Source organism: Aythya ferina (genome assembly GCF_964211825.1).
Source record: "Aythya ferina genome assembly, chromosome: 4".
Lineage (NCBI taxonomy): Eukaryota > Metazoa > Chordata > Aves > Anseriformes > Anatidae > Aythya > Aythya ferina.
Window position 1 is genome coordinate 9,585,862 of NC_140300.1, and position 25,986 is coordinate 9,611,847.

The following is a 25,986-nucleotide window of genomic DNA, read 5'->3' on the forward strand; positions in this document are numbered from 1 at the left end:
GAGAGCAATACCGACTCCGCTGAGCCTCCTCTTCTTTAAACTAAACAACCCCAGTTTCCTCAGCCACTCCTCACAGGACTCATGCTCCAGTCTCTTCACCAGCTTCATAGCCCTTATCTGGACACATTCCACGGTCCTGATGTCCTTCTTGTACTGAGGGGCCCAAAGCTGAACACAATACTCGAGGTGTGGCCTCACCAGAGCTGAGTATGGGGGGATGATCCCCTCCCTGGTCCTGCTGGCTACACTATTCCTGATACAAGCCAGGATGCCATTGGCCTTCTTGACCACTTGGGCACACTGCTGGCTCACGTTTGGCTGCATGGCATAGCACTGCATGGGGTTGTTGTTGCCAAAGTGCAGGACTTGGGACTTAGCCATGTTAAACCTTGTCCCACTGGCCTCTGCCCAACAACCCACCCTGTCCATGTCCCTCTGCAGGGCCGTGCTACCCTCCAGCAGATCTCCACTTCCCCTCAACTTGGTGTCATCTCCAGACATACTGAGGGTGCACTCAATTCCCTCATCCAAATCATCAATTAAGATATTAAAAAGAACACACTCATTCAAAGAAGAGAGGAACGTTATTTCACTAGTTGCTACATAGCCGTGTTGCACAGCAGCAGTTAGTCGTGGCTTTGATAAACCCAAATTTTCTGGTATCTGACTAACAGAAAAAAGTAGCTGCAAAGTTCAGTTCCTTTTTGAAAAGAGCTGTTCCTCAAACAAACTGCTCCTTTAAAACATTAAGGTTTTGAACAGAGAACATGAACAAATTTGGTATTAATACTACTGTCTAACACTGTGTCTGGTGTCCAACCTGCCTAAATAGAATGTGTGTATATGGTTACAAGTGGCTTGAAAGCATCCAGCTTCATAGTTTTAAGTACTTAATGATTTAAAGCAAATTAGTACAGGTTTTGAAAGGCCTTCTTGTTCCCTTCCAAGTAATATAGCCTGGATGGCAGTGCGGACTTATTAACACATGCATGAGAACCTCACACTCAACAACGTGTCTGTCACGGATTCCCCAACAGGTTAGATTTGGAGGAGCTTATCTAAATGCACCATCGGGATTAACATGCTAATTAGGTCAAATAGGGAGCTGCCATTCCCTTGCACATGTACATATAAAAGTACATGAGTATTTTTATACTCAGTTTGGTGTGAGGAAAGGAATTTAGTATGTATAGCACATATTCTGTAAATTTAAGGATTCTGTAAGGATCACTGCTGATTCAAGATTCTGTTTTAAGGTGCTCTGGGGTAAGTATGAATTATCATTTAATGCCTAGAAAATATATTTAGATATATTATTCTGGCTCTGAACCATTGCATATAACGAAGCAGGAACCACCTGAATTCAGATGTATTTCAAACAGCAAAAGCAAAACAAATGAAAAAAACACAACTTTTCCCTTTACTAAACCTACCAACCTAAACATTTTCTGAGCACCGAGCCCAGCTGCATTACTGCAGTCAACCATGTCATACAATCCTGTATGCAAGCACACAAAGAGAATTTTGGCCCTGTAAGTAAATAGCACCTCACAGTCTCAGACAATGAATAATACTATTATGATTAAGCTGCCAAATGCTTTATGTTGTAGGTTTTATTTTTCCCAAATGCCCAGAAAGAGGAAAGCAGTCCCAGCAGTTCCTATGGCTGAACAGGCTGCACTACCAAAGACATCAGCCTCTGTCCGGTAGAGCTGTAGGAGCTCAGGTTTTGTTTCACGGTAAACAATATGTGCTGAGCTTAGTGCAGCCTCGCTAACTCCATACAGCAGAAGCTGATGGCAAAGAGTGATGGCTTACACAGAATATGGTTATAGCAAGGTAGAGAACTTCTGTAAGACATGACTGAGAACATCAAACACCACACTAACTTTCAACTGACAACCAAAAGACCGAACTGATGATAAGGAAGCCTTTCATACTGTCGTAAATACGGTAATTTATGCAGGTTCTTACTGAATGCTTTTATTCTCACACTGTTCTTTACAGTATTCAGTTTCAAGGTAGCTGTTCTCTGGGACAGCTGATGTTGACAGACAAATTACCTTGAACAGTCAGCTGAACTAAAGGCAGAATGGTAATTTTCCTCTTTTTTGTGTCTCATAACTTGATTGTAGTTACAGAATAGTTTCTTTTTTTTTGGTGCTAATTAATAACAGATTTATAATTCATAACAGATGTGTCACAAAGGGCCTCTAATGACAATTCCCACTTTAAGAGCAACATTGCAACAAGAATGTAATGGTGAATGCAACTGTGCTCAAGAAACTTGATGAGAAAGAGTTTGGCTTTGTTGTCCAAACGCCCAGACCTTCTTACCACCTTCTATGGTACCATGGCACCACATCTGCCCAGCCATGGTAAACTATCAGAGCTTACTGATCAGTATAGAGGCCAGACAAGCTGATCCTGCATTCCTATTCATGTAAAACACTACACATTATGCACCACTATCAATATCGGTTTTAATATATCATAAAACTGTGAGTAAATATTGACAGTTATTTGTAAAAGTGCATGCTGTGATTTTCATTCAGCATCTCAAACACATCTGGCATTCCAAAGCAGTCATGTAAATTTATCAGCTGAGGTTTCCTTGTCCTTTATCTTTTCTCCTCAGCCCCCTAAAATAATCCTGCTCATTGTTCCAATGAACGTCTTCTTCCACAGACACCATCATCCCATCCTGTGTCTCTCTTCTCTTTCTTTCTTACCTCCCTTACTGAGGAATAAGCAGCTGCAAGTGGTATCAAAAAATCACCGCCCTGGGATCAAAATGCAGCTGTCAGCCTCTCTGTGATTCTAATACCCTGCTGGGCAAATCCTCTGGAGCTACTTACTGTTGGAAAAAGAGTCAGATAAACTGTAATACTTTTTTGTCAGTTTATTTGTGCAAAGGACAAATATACTAGGACTAAAACTGCGGACTGAAAATGCTGATTTATAGTATGAAATAAGAAGTTAGTTCCTTTCTCATTGTTTCAGTCTTAAGTTCTTGGCTTGAGCCAAGAAGTTTTGTTTTTAAAGATAAAGTTAATCTACTTTTTTATTATTTTTTTGCAAAGGAGGAAAGAAAAGCTCCATACTGTGCCAAATGGAAATAAAACAGGAGGCACACTAATCTTTTGAGATCTCTTTGAAGTTTAGCTTTACTGATGTTGGAAAGGCTAACTGAAAATATATTTTGTTTTCAGAAGAGTGAATGGATTTCAAACATAGAAATGTTACTTTTATGTGACATGACTATCTCCCCCACTGGTACTTAGTATTCAGACTGTTTTAACACTTAATACAACTGGTTTTGTAAGCCAAAAAATCTGACGATATTCACATATTAATTACCTTGTTACAGCTATACTGGGATTCACTGGAAGCTATTTTCTTCAAATAAAGTGCCTTTTTCTTTTTAAGAAACATCCATAGGTAAACCTTTGACAAGTCTTGTCTTTCAAAGAGAGCTTTGTCATTAGTTTAAATGCAAAGCTGGAGTGTTTCAACTCCTCCCATCCTAGTTTTAGTCCTCCTTCCAAGTCTCATTTGAAAAAACAAAAAAACACCATAAACATGATGTTTTAAGCCAGTCTGAAACAACCAGTCCTATCTGTTAAATCAGATTTACTGCCAGTGTTTGTGTCTTTCTTCATGAACAGTAGGGTAAGTGTTGCCATTTCTGAGTTATGCATGGGCCAAAACATAGGAGATCAGGTCTAAGAAGAGTATTTGAAAATGGAAGGATATTTTTGGTTTTGTTTGTTTGCAAAGAACCTTGGCCAATTATTTCATTCATTCCACGATTTTCTTCATAGTTTGTTCTTTACACTGAAACTGGAACATTACTGTGAAATGGGGTTTCATTTTTGTAAGTTTTGCAAGAAAATATTGTAATTTTCTTCATTGCATAAAAAATGTCACTGAGTTTATCAAATGTATAACAACAGATGCCTCAATCATAACCTAGTTTAGACCAGCACTTTGAACTGAAAAAACAACATCAGTTATTTAATGTTTACTCACAAATATAGTATTATTAAAAAAAAAAAAAAAAGCATTAGAAGTATTTATTGGCTCTACCCAAGGAGCAGATATTTACCACAGTCGTGCTGGGCAGTTCTCAGTAATTAGACATATGTGATAAAATAAGTGGAAGAGAATTAAAGATGCGACTGACATCTTAAATCAGATTGTTATGTTTATGCTGAAAAAGTGAACTGACCTAGATTATTCAGAATTTCAGAGCTAAACGTGATCCCAAAATTACTGAAGACAAAAATGGATGTACTTCAACAAAGGACTTCAACAAAGGACTTCTGCTTGAAACCAACGCCATTAGTCCACCAAACCCAAGCAATAGAATATCCCAATGCTACAGACTAATTAAAATGTTACTGCTGAAGTTACAAGTATACTACCATTATGTGAGCTGCTTGCAGTTATTATTATATTAAAGAAATACCAAAGGAGTTTTACACTTTTTTTTTGTTTAAAATAGTCTAAAGCTTGCTTACACACTCTTGAGAATTCTAATTACTTACCCAAATATTCTGTTGCTAAAATAAACAGAAGCATACCATACAAAAACGTTGTTTTATTTTTTTCTTACGAAAACCTGTGGATTCATCCAATAAGCAGGTTCACTTTTTCAGACAGATCTGACGATGTTGTTTTCCTTGAAAGGAATACATCCAATAAATGCAATTAAAATCTGTGCAAAAGCCATAGAATTGGGTTATTTTATATGTCAGTAAAAACAAACTTTCTGTCCGTAGATAGTCCAAATTAATTCTTCATTTTTTTCCTTTTCATTGCTTTCCATTCACCCTCCTGTGTAGCAAGGCTACTAAGAAGCTCTTTCACTTTTCTCTTTCTGGCTGAATCTCTGTAAAGCAAACAATGAACATGTTAAAAATTTCAGGGAGATTATATTAGGGAAAGTAAGTAAGTACATTTAGATTGTAATCATTAATTTATAAAAAACCCCACAAATCTTAAATTTAATTGACATACACTTTAAATGACAACTTTCTGCATGTTCTTAACTAGAGAAATGAAACTGCAAAGTTGAAAGTTAATACAATCTCTAACAAAAATACCCATTTTCCCTAAATTGCCAACTTTTATTTATTTAAATAAGTGAGCTTTGTATTGTTGATCGTTCGTGTCAGTCTCGTCACACAGCAAAGAAATGGACAGTAGAACAATTCAAACTGGTGCTGAAGAAAAGGCTACATTACCTCTCCATGATTTCTGAAAGTTGCATTCTAGCCAGAAACTGGTTATCCTTCCGAATCTCACGAACAGCTCCCTTAAATTCACGTTTATGCTTGTGAATCAACCGCTTTCTTTCTTGCTCCTTCTTTGTGCATCCCTGCTTTCTTCCAAACTCTAAACTGAAATGAAAATGTGTATAAGTGAGCACAGAACATCTTACCAAAAAGGACTTTATGTATATAAGGAGTGAATTTTTGTCCGAACACTAACTGTATTTTTATTCCTGCATATTATGTAATCAACTTGCAAAATAAGAAGCTGCCCAAGTGAACATACTGGAAAAATGCTCACCAGACTTTCTAACTGCATGTCATCATCATGCAGATGACAAGCAGATAACATTTTCCAGAAAGCAGATACGCTTCAATCCCCCCATACGTAGCCTGCATTTTGTTAAAGAAAAAATGAAAAAACTAAAGCAGATAAATAAAAGATGTCTGAAGAAAGATGGAATCTCCCAATGTATCTTAAGTTTTTGCAGACTTCCTCTACAGATGAATTCTGAAGAAATGGTTTCATCAGTTAACTTGGTGATAAATGTGTATGGCAGAGGAAGGCTGTCCTCTTAAATTAGTATAATAAGACGCAGTTATGCCCTTGTAGATAACAAACAGGCTTAAATGAGTCAGCAGCCAATATATGGCAGACTTCCTGAATCAGAACACAGTTCTATTATCTACAAAAGGAAATTAGCGTTATTTAATTCCAAACCAGAATATAAAAATGCACATGATCACTGTGAGGTCTATAAAAAGAAAAAAAGCTGCATGTTTTTTGTCATTGCTACTGTTGAAAGGTAGAAAATTGCTTGGGAATGAGGAACAGGGCAATCAAGTAGGCCTAAAGGAATGCTTAATCTGACACACTATTTGTTATATTCCGTGATACAGAGCACAGGAATATTCTGCCTGATCTACTGCACCAGTGATAAAACCCTCAAAATTTCACCACCCATCTTTACCTTTATATATTTCAGTATGATTTTTACGAACAACTCACTGTTGTTCTTGAGATGTGCTTTTACAGAGCACATGGTAAAATATCAGATAACAACAACCCCTTCTCAACTGGAAATTTATTAATTTTTAACCGATTATATGGGCAAGAGCTGATTTCCAGTGCTATTTTTTCCCTCAAGATAATCTTTGCTCTCTTTCTTACAATTCCTCCTTCCTTCTTCTTTCCCTTCCTACCACCCAAGTAGCTGGTCCTTTTCAGTTTGCGCATAAAATGCAACAAAGAAACAGTTAGCTGGTTTATGTCCTGTTTTCCAAATCTGTTTAGTCTACTGAAAATCTCAATGTTTACATACACTTTTTCTTTTGCACTAAGCATTGCTTTACTTACACTTTCACAATCTTAGGCGTATACTGTTTCAATGGCACTGGCTTCTTTTTCTCACAGATCAGTGGAGTATAGAGCTTTACTTTGCTCTCCAGCTCTTTCAGAGCACCGTGATACCATTCCTGGAAATGCAAATCAAATTACAACTTTAGAAGTGTTTCAGAGACACCATAATTCACAACCTATGGTAAATTTAATCAGAAGTAATGTCCTCCCCACATGTTCTTCTTCCGAGTGAAATCATTACTTTTCTTTAGGAGACCGCTAACACTGAAATGCTGCAACCCTTCTAGGCTGGATAATTTTAAACACTTCAGGAATTCTAGTTAGATGGTAACATGGACAATAAGAAAGGTCTGCAAACAGTTTCACCTAACAGAGGAATAAGCAAGACTAAAGCAAGCTAAATTCAAGAGCCTGCCTTTCAGAGTCATTCTAAGGTTGACTGTTAATTTTATTTTGATGGCAAAAAAATAGGCCATTTTGCATCACCTGTATTACAAAATCTTATTCTCCAAGGTCATGTTGTGATGCCTCTTTGAGGAGGGGACATTTCTGCTATTCTGCTTAAGTCAATTCTGCTTAAGAATTTTATTGTTAAGGAACACATACCTGCATTTTTTCAGGATATTCATTCACTGGCATATGTTGTGTAAGAAGTATTTTGACAGGATGCATTATTTCATGGAATGATGGTATGGACTCATACAGAACTGCACATCTTTTAATGAGATCAAAACACAGGGCTAGACACGATAACCTGTTGATGTACAAAAGAATACAAAAATTTCACTTGCAAAAACTGTACTGGGTTTTTGAATAAAATTAATTATATTAATTAAATTTGGCAGCATAAGCAGTGTCTATTATTAGGACTGCCTAACACAGCCAGTTACAAGGCTGTTCCTGGTTGTCAATTCAGACTACAATTTCACTTTTATTGCAAGCAAATACCCAAGAAATCCATTAGCAACAAATCTTTATGTCAGCTCACAGAGCACAAGCCAATGCTGTGTCTGCTGCTTGAGTAATAGGTTTTTATACTAGTTCTAGAAGTGTCACACTTCAAAACAGAATTAGTAATTTTTATTATTAAATTTTGTAACAAAATCCTTACTCATCCCTGAAATAAGTTATGGTGTAACAGACGCACAAGGTAAAAAAAAAAAGTCAGACATGCTTAATGAACATATTTAATTGTAGTCTTTTCTGACTTTAGGATTTGATTACTTCAGCGTCTTTTCTAACATGGTATTTGAATGTAAATACAGTATTTGCTTCAGAAGAGTATGACAGTTCAAAGTTCTGAGCATGTCCTCTGTTTCTGCATCATTTCATCAATCCACAGCTATACAGAAAAGGAATGGAAGGGCTGAGCACTCCAACAAACGCTCTGTGTAATGTTCTGACAGAAGATTAATATTTCCTATGCATAAAAATAAAGTAGAACATCTCACTGCTCTTACTCTTACATACCTGATATGATTCACTTCTGTTCTGCTGGCTTCCTTTAATCTAGTCACAATACTCAATGGCAAATTTTGCTTCTGCCAGCTTTCCAAATCCTTCTCATCACACACCAAAAGCAGTTCTAAATTTTTTCCCAGTGGTGTGAATGGATGCACTACAGTATAGCCTACAAAACAAGAATAATAATCATAAACAAATCAGTTCTCAGAATTACGTCTAAAGAAGTTTTTAATCATACTGCCTTTAAACAAAACAAACAAACAAAAAACACCTTTATCAGTAAAAGGATCTTCTAAAATAATGGACCACAGGCACAATCCTAAGTACGTACAGGGAGAGAGAAGACTAAAGAAGATGCCTGCCCTGTGGGGAACAGGATGGACTGTTGAACTGCCAGTGAGAGAAGCATTGGATATGCTTAAGAGGAAAAGGCAAAGAACAGGACTTTCCATTGGAGTTATGAGTGGAAGGCTCTGACCGGAAAGTGGGCAAGCAGCAGAGTGAGCACGAGCAGGGAAAGCTCCCAGTTACTGCACCACACTGAGCCTCTCCAGTGACCTCTCACAGTGACAAGGGCCCTCAGATGCATGCTGCAAAGTTCTCTCCCACTAAGTGGTTTTAAGATGCGAAGTAAATGCAGAATACACACCGGGGCTGGCAATACAGAAGGCTTGAGAATCATTGTGTTGAATAAGCTGATCTGTGCAAATGGTACTTGCAGACCAATGTGAAAGAAACATTTGTGGAGTTTCATGTCTAGGGTAAAGAATAATTTGCAGTCCCTGTGCTGGATTTTTTTTCCTTAAGTCTGGCAAGCTTACAGTTGAACTTATTTCAAAACTTTATTATTATCTGCTTTACTTGTGAGAGCACAGCATCTTTCATTAACAATTCCATTAGCTGAGGCTATCGACAAAGACAATCCTTTCCCACTCCCTCCCCTTTGAGCTTTTCTACTTTCTTTTTTAAAGTCTAAACCAGATCAAAACCTGTACTTCAGTCTTTCATGAAGTTGTATTCTCTATCGTTTCTCCACGTGAGAAATGTCCAAACTTGCAAAATTAAATCGGAAAGAGTTCTATTTGCTAATGTTACTTATTGTCAAAATTGAACCCAAAGATTTTTGTTGGTTTGACAGCATATCAGCATTCCAGAGAACTAGCTGTCAGCTCATTTTAAAATAGTCTCTGTTGACAGCAAAAGCATCATGTTTATCAGCAATAGTTCCACCACAGATACTTAAAAACATGACCGGATATTTAGTAACTTCAGAACATCAATATTGATTGAAAAACTCTCAGAAAAAGAATGCTGTGCCTCCCTAGCATATCTTATTGAGCTTTCTTATTGTGCTTCTGTTAGCACTGCTAACAGAAACAAACACCATGCAAATTTAAGTAGTGCAAAAACATTAGCAGAAATACAAAGCTAAAAAAAAAAGTTAAAATTTACATCATCAATCACCCCTAAATATTTTGAAGTAGTTCATCTTAGAAAATGCTGTGTTTTAACTGTACCCAAAACATTTATAGCGCATATATTCCTAAGAGAGCAAACAAAGGATAAAATACTTTAAGTGCTGTGTAATTCACCCACTCTGTAACCTCTTCCCACCTCTTTCTAAGAGTTCAGCTGTCGGTGTTCTGAGAATCCAGGGCTTTAGCTCTGATGCAACCCAGCTGTGTAACTTTGGCTCACACTTCAGAGGAAACTGCTAAGCTGTGAGAAGGAGCTGGGTGAGTCTGCAGGGTACAGCCACACAAGATAATAAAGGTGAAACTGCAGCACTAAGCTTGTTGAGAAAGGGATTGTTAGTAGCTCAAGAATTCACAAGAAGAAAAGACTGTCAGCATGGAAAGGCATGAAAATCCTAAAGCAGAAAAAAAAGGAGCTGCAAGACAGGTTAGTACCACTGAAGACATACTGGAATGCTGCAGCAACAGAAGCTGAACCTTCCTCACCTAACAGATGACTACCCTAAGCACAAGGACTTCAGGTGATGAGCACAGTAATATTTAGCCTGTAGTTCATTACATCCCAGATGTCTTCTGTGAGGATTTGCCAAAAAATCATTGCATTTTTCACTTGAGAATATCTTGCCTGCAGTCTCCTTGTGCATGCTGACACTCCGAGTGACCCAGGGATACTAGCACATGAATTAGTTACTGTGATCTGACAAAGCTCTTCTAAGTGAATTTTTGTCACTAACCTTTTTGGTAAGAAGCCTCAGATCTAGGGTAACTCTAAAGCTTGAAATGAGTCCCCCCCAAAAAATAATAGAAAAAAAAATCATAGAAAGGCAAAGACTGGCCATTAAAAATCATTTGCTAGCATACGGATCCCATTGAAAAGGCAGCCTCATTCTTGCTGTTGTCTGCACAGACTGCTAAGTTTGCAGTTATGTTACAGCACAGCCTAATCCTCTGCTTGGGGGGAACAGCTGCCTTCTATTAAACTACAACAAATCCTTGTCAAACACATAAAAAGGAAAAATACCAACTCTGTGTTACATTTCACTCACTTATCTGGGTGATATGGCCAGTAGTAGATAAAGGCTGCATGGTGGGCAATGCTGCTTTATTTCTCTGACTAACTTCAGTTCTTTCTTTCCTGCCAACGTTAGAGAATCTCATTCATAACAAGATGTCCGAGAATCAAAATTGTGCATGGCCAACCTAGCAAATGATTTTGGTCTTTTTTCAAAATACTAAACTCAGTGTGAAAGATAATTATTTAAAAGAAAAACCCTAATATAAAAAAATAATTACTTATTTATTCTAAACAAGCTCACCCTGGGCTTGCTTTCTGGGGAGTGATATGTGAAGTACTCCAACAAGAAAATTGACGAGTTCTGGTACAAATCTTCTGGAGAGAGAGATGTATTCCAGGAACAAACAGCATATAAATAAACCTTTAATAACATCTTGCAGCGTTGCGATGCGACACTATAAAAAAGAAAAGAAGAAAAAAGCACATCACATTACTTAGTAAATGTCTATCCACCACAAACATGGCATCCCCCCCAAAGTAGGGATATTTAATAAATTGTACACATTTAAGATCTGTAAAATGATACCCTTTGGACTTAAACGAAAACATACTGGTTTTCGCTTGCACACACTAAAAAGTATATGCAGAAATGAGCAGAAAGTCTGTCAGAAGAGGTTTAGCCACTAGAAGGTGCTAAATCACAAACAATAAGTTCTTTTTACTTATTTGTTTCTGCCATCTGACCTGTTCATACTTGTCAGTCCTACTTTTTGCCCTCCAACACCCCATATCCATTTCAGAAGTGAAAAAAAGAAACATCTGGCTGAAAGCAACTTGGTTCTGCGACAGTAACAGAACTAACTCAAGACTTTCAAAGCATATAAACAGGACGTTTGGATAGAAAAATTAGGACACATTTTAACTGCACTGCAATGCATTGTGCTAGATAGGATTTTAAAGAAAACAAACACTGACAATTTTTAATTAAAGATCTTTCTTAAGTAGGACCAAGCGCAATATACAGAAGAGAAATCACATGAATGCTTTTATACTTTATTCAGTCTGTTCCATTACTCCTATGTAGTTCATCATATACGGAATTCTTCTACAACTCGAAAAATTATCAGACAGAATTTTGTGTTGGGCTGTACTGTTTTTTTCTCTTCACTTTTTCTTCCAGTTATAATCTGTGACTATACCCAACACAAAGCTGCCTATTCATAACAGTTCCAGTTAGTTATAACTTATAGTTGGGGTCCTAGGAAGAAACAAGGAAGAATATGCCAAGATACAACATCATAGACATACCTTAGTAAGCAGCTGACTCATGTATATAAAAGCAGGAGTTACAACTGGATGCCAGAAGTCAGATGTTGGAAACAGCAGAGATGTAATTTTCAAATAAATAAGCTGACAGCATATAAAAGAGAGTAAAAAGGCAAAATATAGTAAGACGTAATTCCCAACTGATTTTACACATATCTAACTGTGATGTATAAGTAACTGTCATGTAGTAGTCTAAAAACATTAGGATATAAATCATTGAGATACCTGATACGATACACAACATATTTACTGAGATGACTGTTTAAGTTGCATGAGAAAATGGACTATCTATTATATGTCTAACACTGCATTAGTTCAATGAGGCAGCTGGAGGAGCAACCAAGAACTATGCCCACCACACTGACCATTTATTCCATGAGGAGATGTGATAAAGTTCTGCTTCCCACAACCACACAATCTCATATCACGTAAAGAAATGAACAAGTGGCCACAGAGGACCTGTGACAAATTTCAACAGGTCCTCAGCACAGACAATTAAGTAACCAGGATCCTCAGGCACTAGCAGGTAACAAGTACAAGAGAATTAGCCAGCAATTATGTACACTCTTACTGAAGGGAATGTCAGAGAGCTGAGTGACCTCCTGTCATGACTATAAGAACCTTAAACATCAGCTGCAAGGTAATTCTATAAACAGACCTAAGTGGACATTTACACAGTAAGCTAGACACAAGTCAAGTTCTACTGTTTCAGCTGTTTTCCTCTATGAAGTTTTTGTTGTAAATAAATATTCTCCTGAACTGTTTAGTTACTAAGCACCCCTGATCAAATTAGATTAACTGTAGGCATGTGTAAAGCCTACCAACGCCAACTGGTCTAAGGAACCTTCATTCAAACAAGTACTTTGGCAACAGGACAGTGATGTAATTCTACCCTAAAACATAAAGATGGCTTGAAACCTCAAAAAGTCCACTGAATGGAACGAAACTCAACAGTGCCACTGGTGTCTGAAGGGTGACAGTGACAAAATAAAAAATTACAAGCTCTCTACAACACGTTTCCTGCAAAATGTAAAACATCCTGAATAGAGACTCTTCAAAAAAGAACTCAATATAAATGTTGCCCAAGCTGTAAGAACCAAGTCAGTTAAGTAAATCCTTCAGTCTATTTTCTTTCAATACCCTACAGATTCCATTAGGCAGCATTTCTGTCCCAGCTTGATGAAACAAAAACAAGTAGTTTCCTTAGGATTACTAACTTATGGTGGCTCTTTGAAACATTTTATTATAATAATCAAATACTCATTTTCCATATACTCCACCTGTCAATTCCCTAACAGCCATTTATCTAGAAACTCCATTTACCTAGGAGTGTGTTCAAATTTAGCATGGGCACTGAAATTTTGAAATATTACTAATACAAGATGGAAAGGTCAGTCCTTTCATGTTGAGTCATTAATTTAGCATCACTCATATTGATACAGTATTTTTATATTTTGAAAAATACGTTGTATTTTTATATCCAAACATTATCCCTGTTATTTTTGTGATCCTTGGAGACAGTGAACTTTTATGGAATACTTTTTAAATATTTGCACTTAACATAATTAAAGAAATGATGACTTAACTGACAACACTTTTTTCTAGAAATACCCATTGAAATGCCATCAAGAAAACAAAGAATGTTCTGCTACGTAAACTGGAGCAGCAATTTTAAGATCTTTTCCCTTTATTAACATTGCTAAGTCCCACTTCCACTCTGTAGAATGTTTTGTTGTCTGCAGAGAGGCAATTTAAAATGTAAGAAACCTAAAAAGACATAGATGAACTTATACGCTTTGAAATACAGAATTGCATTTCCTATCATCTGGCATTTATTAGCATTTCTGTACTCATGTAAAGAGCAAGAGATTTGCTTAGCAGCAGGTGTTTGTTACCATGTCTAAACCTGGAAATGTTGCACGGCCTTTGACTTCAATTGCTTCCTCCATGTCATGCGCAGCGTCTCGAAGGACAAACTTCATACTGCCACTGGCTGCCTCAGGAAACATCTGGCAGAGATTGTACAATGGCCTATTAACAAGAAATCTAAGTCATGATCAAGTTACACCACTGATCTTAACCAAAAAAGTGATTTTAAGCACCTGTAGGAAGATTTCTTGTGTTCCTTCTCTAACATAACAAACTCCCCAAAGCAAATTATTTTTAGAGAAACAGCCACCCTGTATAGATTACTATTGTAATACTTTTGGTTTACAGATATATTTTTTATTGGGCCTTACAAGATGATCTCTGATTTGGTGGTTTCTAAACCTTAAAAAAAACATTTAAAAAATTAAAAACTTCAAAATACACACTCAAATCATTTGATACGATCGAAGCATATCTTTCTGAATCACCTAACTCTTCATTCTACTGTACAAAGGTAAACTGGCACATAATACTTGGCAGTTCTCTACTTAAAATACTCTCAGGCAATGTTAAGCACTTAGAAAGGCATCAATGTAGTTAACCAAATTATTACTTAAAACGAGAAAAAAATACCCACAGTTAGGCCAGTTGCTGGCCCGTGGATACTGCCTACAGGGAAGTGCAGGCAGGAGCCTGTATCTGCTTTTCAGTATTTTTTTTAAATGTTTGTAGAGATATTGTTTGTAGAGATATAAATCCCAGTTCTTTAAAGCAAACAAAATGTGTTTAGACACTTTTACAAAGGTGCAGCATGTGTGACTATCAGCAGGTTAATGCTCTTACTGATGAATGCAACAGAGCAATGCATGCTAAAGCTGCCCATAGCAGATTTTTAAAAACTATTTATTCTTCAATATACTTTTTTTTAATTTCATGCTACATACAAATAATTAATTGAAAGGAAGTTGTCTAGCCTGCAAAGTTTAGCTAGGAATAACAGACTAGTTTTAGGTGGAAGGGAACTTTGGAGATCATCTTGAGCAATTCCCTGCTCCAAGCATTGCTAACTTCAAAGCTGCCTCAGGTTGCTTGCAGTTTTGTTTAGTTTTGTGAACCTTCAAGGGTGGAGATTCTACAGCCTCTCTTGGAAACCTGTTCTGATGTCCAACACCCTCGTTGTGAAGAATTTTTCCTTCCATCTAATTGGAATTTCCCTTGTTGCAGCTTGTATCCATTGACCATCATGGTTTGCTGTATTCCTCTGAGACAAATTTGACTCTCTTTGTCCATTACATGTTTGAAGACTACAATGCCAAATTGACTAATTCCTGCAAATTGTTTCTTTGGAACATTTATATGGGCTTGCTATAACACTCTTTTTTTCCATTTTCATCTTGTTCCAAACCTGAGTGAATTACAGAATGGAAACCCATGTAAAGTTGCACAGGCAACAGCACACTGTCAGCACCTTGATCAGCAGTATAAATAACTTCATATACAGAAGTTTGCATGCACACATGGTATATCATTTACTCACGAACCATGAAAAGCATTTTACAGATGGAAAATTACACTCTGAGAATTTGAAAATGTCTTGGTACAATTAATAGCTCAAAGAATAGGTGAAGCAGAGTCAAAACACTAAAAAGCCAGAGAATCACCAGTTGCCTACAATCCCAAGAGAATTGTTTGAAACAAACTACATTCAAAATGCCTTACACTATGCAGCTTTTCTCCTAAAACCATAATGTAGCAAAAGTCAACAGGATTTGTTACTTACAGGATGAGCTTGTCAATTGCTTTGAGGTCTGGTAAATCCAGGTTTGCTAACTCCCCAATATAGTCGAAAAGGAAGCCCAACAGTTTCTGCAAGAAGCACAGCATGTTACAAATTATCAGTGTTCTTTCATTGCAGGTATTTTTTAACAGCACAGAAAAACAGTGATACAAAAGTCAGAAAAGAAACACGTGGTACCTTGATTCTACTGCTATCCACAACATAGGAGCATATATAGTTTATACTGCTACCCAAATGCTTACTAAAACTTACGAAGGAATTCAAAGTTAATTTCAAACCTTAAAATGCAAGACAAAACAAAACAAACAAACAAAAAACATACTTCCAACTTTGTTTTGTTTCCCACTGCAAGGCTTGGATGATTGCATTTCTGAATCCTTTCCAGAATAGTAAGCTGTTGCTCTATTGTTCTTCCAGCCAATAAAGACTTAAATTTCTCATAGGATTCGGGAACTATAATGTAAAAACAAAAATTGACAAGACAAAACCTCAAACTTAGGATATTTAATTAAAGCTATCATCTAATAAACTTCCAATTTGAAAGCGTTACTTTTAGAAAAAAGGATACCATACAGTCTTTAAATAGCAAGCTTTTAAACACTAATAACCTATCAAGATATATGTGAAATAACTTATGAACATAACTCAAAAAATAAGGTAAACATTTTCCAGCAATTAAGATTCAGTTCATCCTGTATTTTCTGCTTAGGCTGAGCATGATGATGCTGACACCCACACAATGCATCAGAATTAAACTTAAGCATACATTCAACCATAAATTTGCCAAAATACAATTCGCTCCATGCTTAATTCACATCCAACTAACTTTGGCATGAAAGGATATTAAAAAAGTAAGAAACTTGCCACTGATGGAAAACAATTGTACAAAAAAAAAAAAAAAAAAAAAGGCCATTTCCAGTCTAGCTAACATGCTATAATACATCCTAACTGGTTCCATTTTTTGAGTTATTTTAATGTGACCACTTTCTGGTTAAGACAAAATGTGGATGCAATTTAAAAGGCTGTGTGTAATGTATATTATGTGTAATGTATATTATCTCCTTTTGATGAAAAAAAAACACAAAAAACACATTTAGGGAAGTGGTTTGAAAGATTGTTCAATCTTGTAATGGGTAATTTTGTTAGAGAAACCTATACTCGGACAAGAGCTAGTTGTATTAGGTACTTAATATTAACGCATGTTTTGTGTAGTGCTTGGAACATCCCTCTCTTCTTCCTCCTAGGCACAGACCCAAAAAGAGTTAAATTTCAAGTGTTTCCATTTAAAAATACTGCAGTGTTATATCACAGGGATTACATCTCAGGGTCCTGCCTCTTTAAGCATTTTCTCTGACAAAAATGCCCATCCAAACACTAGAGAAGGAAACCTCTCCTCATGTAAATATAGGTAACAGAACACTATTTAAGATGCCCTTATGCAAAACACTAGCATTTTTAATTGGGTGTACTGTTTGCTGGCCTTCAGAAATGAGCACAGATCTTTCTGCTTTAACCCCTAACATGTATTTGTCAATTCTACGGCTGCTAGAAGCAGCAGAAACAGCTCTGGGACAAAACCAATCCGTTTTCCACTGCTCACAGCATGATCAGTGCTAATCACTAAGAACAGGAGCTACTGACTCCTCCTGGAATAGTAGGAGACAGTTACAAAGCAAAACGTCATAGATGAGCAGGAATATTTAAGATCCTGCAGGAGAGAGAAAGAGACTGGTTATAAACTCCCTAAAAACAAAAGGGATCCCCGGGTCTGTCCTTTGCTTACCAGCAAATGTGTAAGGAAGCTCTGCTTTGGCAGCTTCCATTTTTGGATCCAGTCCCTCCATATTCTGTGACTCATTTCCAGTTGTCTCTTCTTTCTTCTCTTCTTTATTTCCTGCAGCTTCTTCTTCACTCTCAAGGTCAGATTCAAGATCAGAGTGGTTGTCTGCAGCAACATCCTCCTCATCTTCAGCAGCAGACTCTTCATCACTTTGGTCATTCTCACTATCCTCCTTCCCACCTTCCTCTTCTTCCCCTTCCTCTTCTCCCTCCTCCTCGTCCCCCTCCTCCTCCTGTTCTTTGTCCTCCTCCTCCTCTTCATTTTCAATATGGATTTTTCCATCCTGCCAGTAGAGAAAATGAGCCAGTTAAAACAGTGATAAAGTAACAGCACTTCAACAGAATCACCATGGAAAGCTTTCATTAAAGGCCACCCTGACCAAGCAGCAAACGGCAGCCATGCCAGCCAAGAAGGAATTTTAGGGACAGAATGTGCATACAGGTGTAAGAACAGTGGGGTATTTCCAAGGAGCTTAAAGAAACATAAAGAGGTAATATCTGAGGACTAAAACAATCAGCAGGAAAGTAAAGGACACTAGCAGATGATATAAAAAAAAAAAATTCGTCACTTAAGAAGAAGCATTCTCGGTTAGAAAATACATTTTTAAACCATTTCTATGTCTTAAAATAGCATATCAGATAAATAATTGTTCCCATTCTGATTTTCTTAATTATCGATTAAAATTCACATCCACAATTTGCATTCTCTTATCTGAGGACAACAGCAATTCCCTTGCTACTCACTTGTAAGAGGAAAGGGCTGTTTGAGAAAGTCACTCATCCTCAGGCTGAAATTCTGTGAACACTGCGCTGAATAGAGTGCAAATTAAAAAATAATAATAATAATAATAAAAGACTAAAAGAGCTAAGGCCTTCTCTTCAGCCCAGAAGCCTTCTAACAGACAAGACTGGGTAAAGCCGTGAGCAACCTGGTGATTTCATAGCTGACTGCTTTGAGCAGGAAGTTGGACCAGAGTTCTCCAGAGGTCACTTCCAAACTAATTTTCCTACCTTTGTTTGAGAATTCTGAAAAAGTTGACATTTCAAATCTTACCTTGTAAGACAATAAACGTCTGTCATCTTTGTCCAGGATAAACCCATCAGCTAGATCATCAGCTGACACATGGCTGGGTTTCTTTTTAGTCTCTTGTTCATCTATTCCACGCATTCGACGTAGCCGATCTGCCTGTGTTTTAGGAGAAATACAATACACAGATGTGAGCCATCTAGATGAATCATGTCATTACACCAGAAGGGAAGCTCCCTCAAATACTACAGCTAAGAAAATCAGAGGAAAAAAAAAAGTTAACTAGCATTCTCCACCCACCCAATGAAAAGAAAAGGCAGTGACTTGACATACTATGGGCAAAAGCTGATGATACTTTATTTTTGTTGCAGAGTACGATGTGATAGCCTAATCCAATAATGTAAGTGATAACACTCACATGGATGGGTTTAAATTGGGTTTACAAAAGCATTATGTTCTCACATTTTATTTATTTTTTATCTGCTTGGTTTATGAGACAATGCACCATTACTAGAAAACATAAGCTTCTAAAAGCATTTTATGATTCTGCAGTGTTTATCTCTTTTCCCCAATGTGTAACAAGTTTGCAGTAAACACAATGATGTCTTAGGATTTTAACATTACACTGAATTTGTAAATAGATTCAATGGGCAATATCTGAAACACCATTTTTCAAAAGCATTTCTGCCTACAGAACCTGCCTTCTGTCTGCTACAGGCTGCCTTCTGCCTTTTGTCTGATGGACAGCTAGACTGTCTGTCAAACAAGACAAGAACAGAAAAGAAAAAGATCTTCCTGTTTTGCTGTTAGCTACTGAGCTTTCTGAGGTAACATGAAGATACCGCATCCCTACAGTATTAAATGTGTCTTCAGTATCCCAAAAGAAAAAGGAGAGAAACATTTAACAACTAATTCACTCTTTCTGAAGGACACAGAGCTCCACGTGGCAGAAGCAGCATGCAGTATTTCCCAAGAGAACCCTATTCCTATGCAAAACAAAGCTATACACATGCTACCACTGGAAGACTTGCCACACCAGAATAAAGCAATAAGTGACTTGGCAGTGCAGTAATTCAACTTCTGTGCAACAAGATATTTCCCCTTACTGAAGTGCATCTCAACTCTGAATAATTTAAAACATGTATAGGCAATTCAAAGTGATACTGTATTTTTATTGAAGAAATGTCAACTCATTTCATAAGCCTCACTAGTCATGTACTAAGTTGTATGTTTTTGTCTTTTATATCAGATTGCAAACGAAACACAAACAGAGATTTCCTGAATTCGCCCTCTGACGAATTGCACTTTAGTACAGACACTTTCAATCTAAGGTCAAGCAATGAATGTAAGTGGTCACTCCCAAAAGACAGGTTACAAAACAATCTAAAACCATAAATGGTGTACCTCGAGCTTCTGGAGTCGCGCCTGCTCCTCTTTTGCCAATTCTTCTTCTGTCTTCATCCTTTCTGAAGGTTTTGCTTTCATCTCGAATCCAAGTTCTCGAACAATCATATCATATTCATCAGGCTAAAGAAATATTTATATAGTTGTTTATTATCTTAGTTTTATTATTCTGCTTTGCAGCCACCCCTCTGCCAGACATAACAACTAAAAAGTAAGACCTTTATGAAATAAGGCAAAGACCATGTCCAGAGAAAGCCACAAGAACATTCAACGTAGTATTAACATAAGGAACAGAAAGAATGATTGAACAGAAACTCTCCCTGAATTCCCTTCCATTTAAGTTACTCACAACTGAAAAATGTACAAATAGTATTACTTATTAAATGAAAAATTTCAAATATTTTTATTAACAAAACACCATTTTCTCAAAGAGCAACTGAAGTTAATAAATTCATAGTTTACATTTCACTTTATAAATACTGTCAGACATGAGCTAAGTCTCTGCTATCTTATTAGTTACACAGATGTCTATCTCAAAGAAAACAAAAAGGGATGCTGATATTCAGTAAAGCTTAAGCAGTGTACATGGCAGAACAGTTACTAGCAGATATTGCACTGGACTTGTGAATACAGACTTCCTGATAGATGTTTAAATCACTAAACCATACAGTGATATATACTAAAATTCAGTTCTACTGATTTTTCTTCCCATGTGACACTAGATGACTTTCTTCTATTCAATGTTAATGTTATAGAGCATTACTAATTCACACTCTGCACCTCTGATAATTGTCAAATTGAGATTCATATGAAGCAAAGGAATCTAATTTTCCTTTGCTGAAAAGTACAATGACATTTTTTTTTTTGCCTAGGATATCACATTACCAACATACTGGAGTATTCAGCGTATTATGAAGCATCTCAAAACAAAAATCAAAACATCAAAGTTCGACCTGTTGATCCAGTATATTCTGTTCACCATTTACAATCAGTTTTAACATAAGATCTGTTCATGAGTTCAATCTTTTGAAAACTGAATTCTACTGACAGGGAACAAATGAAATATAATATAAAATGTGGACAAGAAAAAAAAAAAAAAACAAAAAAAACAGTGCAACACATTACAGTTCCCATTCTTAAATTTGTAAGTTCATTTCTCTTAATATAATGTACCACTGAGAGAAAAAATTTTGAGGCCACAACAAATTTATTCATTAGCTTAACATTTAAATTCCTTTTTTGTAAAGATGGTACCCAAGTCACAACCAGGAAAATTTTCTTGTCAACTCAAAGGTGTTTTATCCAATGAACGTTGCAAAGGTGTTCAAACTAAGTCAACGTTCTCAACAATTTTTATTCTTCAGTAAAATGTATTTGTCTTAAAAATAGCCTGCAGCTAACAGTGTTTGTTGTTCAACCTGCAACCTCTCTTATATTTAATATAAAACAAAAGCAACTCGTAATTACAAAAAGATAAATTATATAAATCCCTACATTCTTCCAGTTAACCACATTGTCTTAGAAGTGTAAATTCCTTTTGTGTGAACAGCAGGCAACATTTTATTTTGTGAAGTGATGAACTTGGACTTACACATCAGACACTAGGACAGTCAAAGCCACAAGTTATTGGAACAATAGAAAGTAATCTAGCCAAAACCTTACCTTGGGTTTTTCTACCTCTTTGTCCTTTCTTTCTGACTTCGGTGGTTTGCGAGCCATAAGGGTTTGGATTTCCTTCCAGTCATTGTCAAGCTTTTCTGTGAGTTCTAATGCACTTTCTCTCTGACTTTGCCTCACTTGCTAGAAAAATAAATCACAAATGTATCAGTTACATTCAGCTGAACATGACAAAGCATTTATAGCACTGTTGTGCCAAAATGCTGTCTTTAGCAAATAATTTCAAATATTTAACATTTTAAAGGTAAAAAACTCTCTGTGGCAGAAGCAGTACAGTTATCCTGAATGCCACACAGGCTGCATACAGAAAACAAGTCAAGAGGAGAGATTTGGAGATACAAAAGAATGGTATATATCTAATGCATTTCCTAAAACTTCTCCAAGGGCAGACAGGCTTTATGCAAGGACCTCAGACTTGTTTCCTCGACAGCTATCTACCTTGCTTTCCAAGCCACTATTTTACTCCACAAAGACAGAGATTACGATGCCTTCTTAACCATGCATAACTTATACTAAAAGTATAGAGGCTAAAAACTCACCTTTTCTTGTTTAGATTTAGCTATCAACTCTTCTATGAGTTCCTTTCTAGATTTGGGTTTTTCCTCCTCTTCATCGTCCTGCCCACTTGATGCTTTTTTACGAAGCAGGCCTCCACCCCCTCCAAAGTGAGCAGCGGTTAACTCAGCTAGAAGAGAAAATAAATTGTGAATCCTTTTCAAATCCATACATCAGTGCTGATTCTGCTGGGACAGTATCTCCCCATTACTTGAGAATGGGAGCAATTAAAAGTATTTAATCATCCATGTACTATTCCCATCCCTATGAACAGCCATACCAAGATAGAGATGCTGGCCACATACTTTAGGATGACAAACATTTTGGATGAGATAGTAATATGTTTTTTCAACATTCCAACTAGCATTTAGGTGCAGCAATGCAAGAAAGCAACTTAAACTTCAGATGCTACCCAACACCCTCTAAATACCGGTACATATTAATGCTGAAAAGCCCAGAGATTAAAGAAGCTTGCCAGGAAGGTTGTTTCGGCTCAACCTCTGCTAAGATCCACACAGCTGTTCCATGTGTGGTTAAGAAGTAATCAAAACTGGCTTAAACTTCCCAACCGGTTACATAATACTCTTCCTCAGTGAAGGACAGTACAGAATAAATGATGAAAACGTACCACCAACAAAACCAACAATCAAAAAACCATAGAGCAGTGGGATGTTAGCTGACATCTTACCTGACAACGTTCCTCTTTCTTCTGTGTCACTATCACTATCAACAATATCATTCAGTTTTTCAATTTCTGCCAAAGATTGGCCATAGTGAGTCAATTCTTCATCTTCATTAAGGTTATAAATATTTTTCTTTCCATAATTTTGCTAAGGATAGTAAAACAAACCAATTAAGTAACAAAGGATATCTAGCTTCAGGCAACAAATGAATAAAGCAGTACTTTCAACGCTAATTGAGGAGATTCTCATTCCAGTTCTTTCCTGTTTTCAGAACACTACTAGACCAATCTTTTCATTCAAATACCTTAAACCTTAACTGAGGGAGCACGATGCCTCTCTTATACTAATGTAGAAATGAAGTAACTCAGAGAACCTAAGAAAGCTTAAGTTTTATCTGTATACCATTACCATCAACGATTCACTATCACATTTCTGACCTAATGAAACTGCCTATAACCTACAGAAAGCATGAGTAGACATTGATATTGCACTACTCAGTGCTCAACTCTGGAGATTGAGTATAATGAGGTGGAAATACTGGTCCTGCACATACACTTCACATTACAGAATGACAGCAGGTTACAGAGTTCCTCTAGTCAGCAAATGAAATGACTGTTCTCCAACAGTTATAGTGGAATCTCAGATTGTACTTGATGGTGGTTGCCTTTTTTCTAAATCAGTTCCCAAATCATAACAAGTCTAAATTCTGGATCCCCACGAACAATTTTTTTTTTTAATAAGAGTTTCTAACATATAAATTCTAAAATAGAAAGCATTAGCCTGCAAAACCCTCTGTTAAGGGCAACCCTACAAACATAATGTGTTTTTCTTTTTCTTTTTTTTTTTCTTTTCAAATTCCCATTGCTATACTTTACCTGTCTTTCCAAAGTGAATCGTCTTATCATCTTTTCCTCTGGACTTATTTTAGTGTTATATTCACCAAAACGTTTATCTTTAAACACATTCGTCTTTTCTTTTTCTTTATATTCTTTCAGTAACGTTTGGGTACGCTAGAATAAAAAAAGGAGATTAAATTAAAAAATTAAGAGAATAAATACTTTCAAAACCAAGGCAAGAAAGGCTCTACAGTATCCTGGCAATATCATCTAGTTGATAAGAATGCAGTGAAAGAGAAGTGAAAACCGAATAATGAAAAGAGATGAGAAGTTCATACAACATACTCAGAGTCATTAACTACTCTTACAATTTTTTTGTCACATAAAAAAAAAATAAAATAAAATAAACTTTGCTTCTGAAGAATTCTAATTTCAGTCTGAAGCTTAGTATAAGAGTGTACATAACTTATTAAAGAAAGCAACAAAACTGCAGTGCCAGCTGAACCTCTTCTGGTTTTGTCATCTAAGACATAAAAAATGAAAAAAACAAGAGGGTACATACATTTAGTTCTCTGCTTTAGTGTTGAGCACAGGAAGGTTATGCATCAGAGAAGTAAAAGCAAGTTAGTAGACCTGTATGAGGTTGTATGTGCTGCACTTCTGGCACAAGTATGAAGACAGGCTTACTTTTCAGTGCCAGTGATCTAATTCATTACAAACATTTGATTTACCTCATTGTTAAAACCCAAAGACCTTCAAATGTGACATTAAATGCTATTAAGTTGTCTCAAATCTAGACAAACAGTAATGAGGGCTGAAAGCTAAAATACAATTTCATGCTGAAATTACTACATAGTTCCTAAAGGATGAAAATACTGGCTGTGCCAGTATTCAAAAAGATCCACGTTCATTTAGAACACGTTAACGAAACCTGATATCTTTGCTATTGATAGTGCAATGAACTTGCAAGCTACTGCTGTGAAGGAAAAGACTGAGTTTCCAGAAACAGGTTTCTACAGCCCTAATGAGCATCCCAAACTTGCAGACACCCCTGTAAGTGAAGCCTGGCTTCTGCTGTCAGTATGACAGTTCTACCTTCTATTTACTTCCTACACAGAATACATCATGCAACTTTAATGCTGCTCGAGTCCATTAATATATCTTAATACCTTGGATATGGAAAAGCACCTTTGTTGATAAGTTATTTGATGTCCTTTCTCATTGATTATTTTTATTCATGAAACTTTATTTAATGCATCACCTCTCACAATGCATGTAAAATGATAGTTTCTTTCTGCTACATTATTTTTTAAAAGAATTTCTCTTTTCAGTTCATGCTTCAAATTCCGTTTTGTTTTCATATCCAGATTCCAGATCTGTATCAGAGAGAATCTCAGGAACAAACTTTTAAACTATAGTTTTTCAGTGTTAACAAAATCTACAGAAAATTTTACCTTTCAAAATCACTTGTAGTTTTTGCATGTCTATGCAGTTCCCACTGCAGTAAGGCCCTACTCCTCTTCCAGGCTTTTACTATTACAATAACATTGCACCATCAAGAAGCTTAACATCCTGCAGCATCTAAATGTGACCAAGATAATGAACACTTAATACTATCTGTGCTCCAGTCCAGTATTTGCATCCTGGCCACATGTGCTGCTGTGCTCGGGTCAGGGACATTTGAGAAGAGGCTCGTTCCCACACACGTGATGAGGGCTTGCATCGATGACCCACGTGCAGTGCACTGGGGAGGGATGTTTTGTCAGGCTTTCCATCACCATCAGAGCACCATGAGGTGAGGTGAGATGAGGAGAGGAACCATTTGTGCCACACAGGATGGATTTGCCTCTCCCCTCCAGGCTTAATGCCTCTCCTCCACAGCTTCCCCTACAACTGCCGCCCTCCCTTTCTAGCTCTGACCCTTTCTTACCTTCTTGATGGCCTTGGAGCGTGAGACGCCGGGCAGCCCCACGTCGTTCTTGGTCTTCCTGCCCAGGATGTCGAATTTCTGCCTGTTGACCTTCACCTCGAAGGGGTTGCTCCTCACCATGGCCATGGCTGACTCCGCCGAACCCTTGCCCCGGGAGGGCGCGGAGGCCTTAGGCCTCTTTTTGGCTGCCTTCCCCATTCCAAAGCAGGAGAAGGGGATTCAGAGGGGACTCAAAGGGGACTGACAGACGGACTGACAGAGGCGACTGACAGACCCAGCAACCAAAATGGCGGCGGGGCAAAGCCCCCCTCAGCCCTCCCGGTCGCCCCCCGACCAAATCGCGCGAGACTTCCCCCGGAAATCCCGCGAGATCCCCGGAGCGATGCGGAGGGAGCCGCGCGGTGCCCGCGCTCCCGCACCCCGCGTGCCCCCAGCGCCCGCCACGCACCGGC

General features: G+C 37.3%; 1 protein-coding gene across 1 annotated transcript; it reads right to left on the reverse strand.

Moving 5' to 3' along the window:
- Positions 1–4,583: 4,583 nt before the first annotated feature.
- Positions 4,584–25,973, reverse strand: NOP14 (NOP14 nucleolar protein). The gene is made up of 18 exons (XM_084517811.1): positions 25,535–25,973; positions 23,644–23,778; positions 22,774–22,915; positions 22,070–22,215; positions 21,516–21,653; positions 19,854–19,976; positions 18,477–18,608; positions 17,367–17,706; positions 15,906–16,036; positions 15,566–15,651; positions 13,812–13,947; positions 11,899–12,000; positions 10,892–11,045; positions 8,107–8,266; positions 7,243–7,390; positions 6,634–6,752; positions 5,250–5,405; positions 4,584–4,894 (listed from the first exon to the last, which is right to left on the reverse strand). Exons 1-18 carry the CDS (start codon positions 25,730–25,732, stop codon positions 4,795–4,797), a joined length of 2,646 nt encoding a protein of 881 aa, XP_084373937.1. The 5' UTR covers positions 25,733–25,973; the 3' UTR covers positions 4,584–4,794.
- Positions 25,974–25,986: the final 13 nt, after the last annotated feature.

What these genes read in the sequence shown, in the direction of transcription:
- NOP14 (XM_084517811.1), bottom strand. Translation starts at nt 25,732, where the DNA reads ATGGGGAAGGCAGCCAAAAAGAGGCCTAAGGCCTCCGCGCCCTCCCGG. An exon ending in CTAAATCTAAACAAGAAAAG is followed by an intron (nt 21,654 to 22,069) that starts GTGAGTTTTTAG and finishes TTATTTTTCTAG; the next exon opens with CAAGTGAGGCAAAGTCAGAG. An exon ending in CGCGACTCCAGAAGCTCGAG is followed by an intron (nt 18,609 to 19,853) that starts GTACACCATTTA and finishes CCTAAAACACAG; the next exon opens with GCAGATCGGCTACGTCGAAT.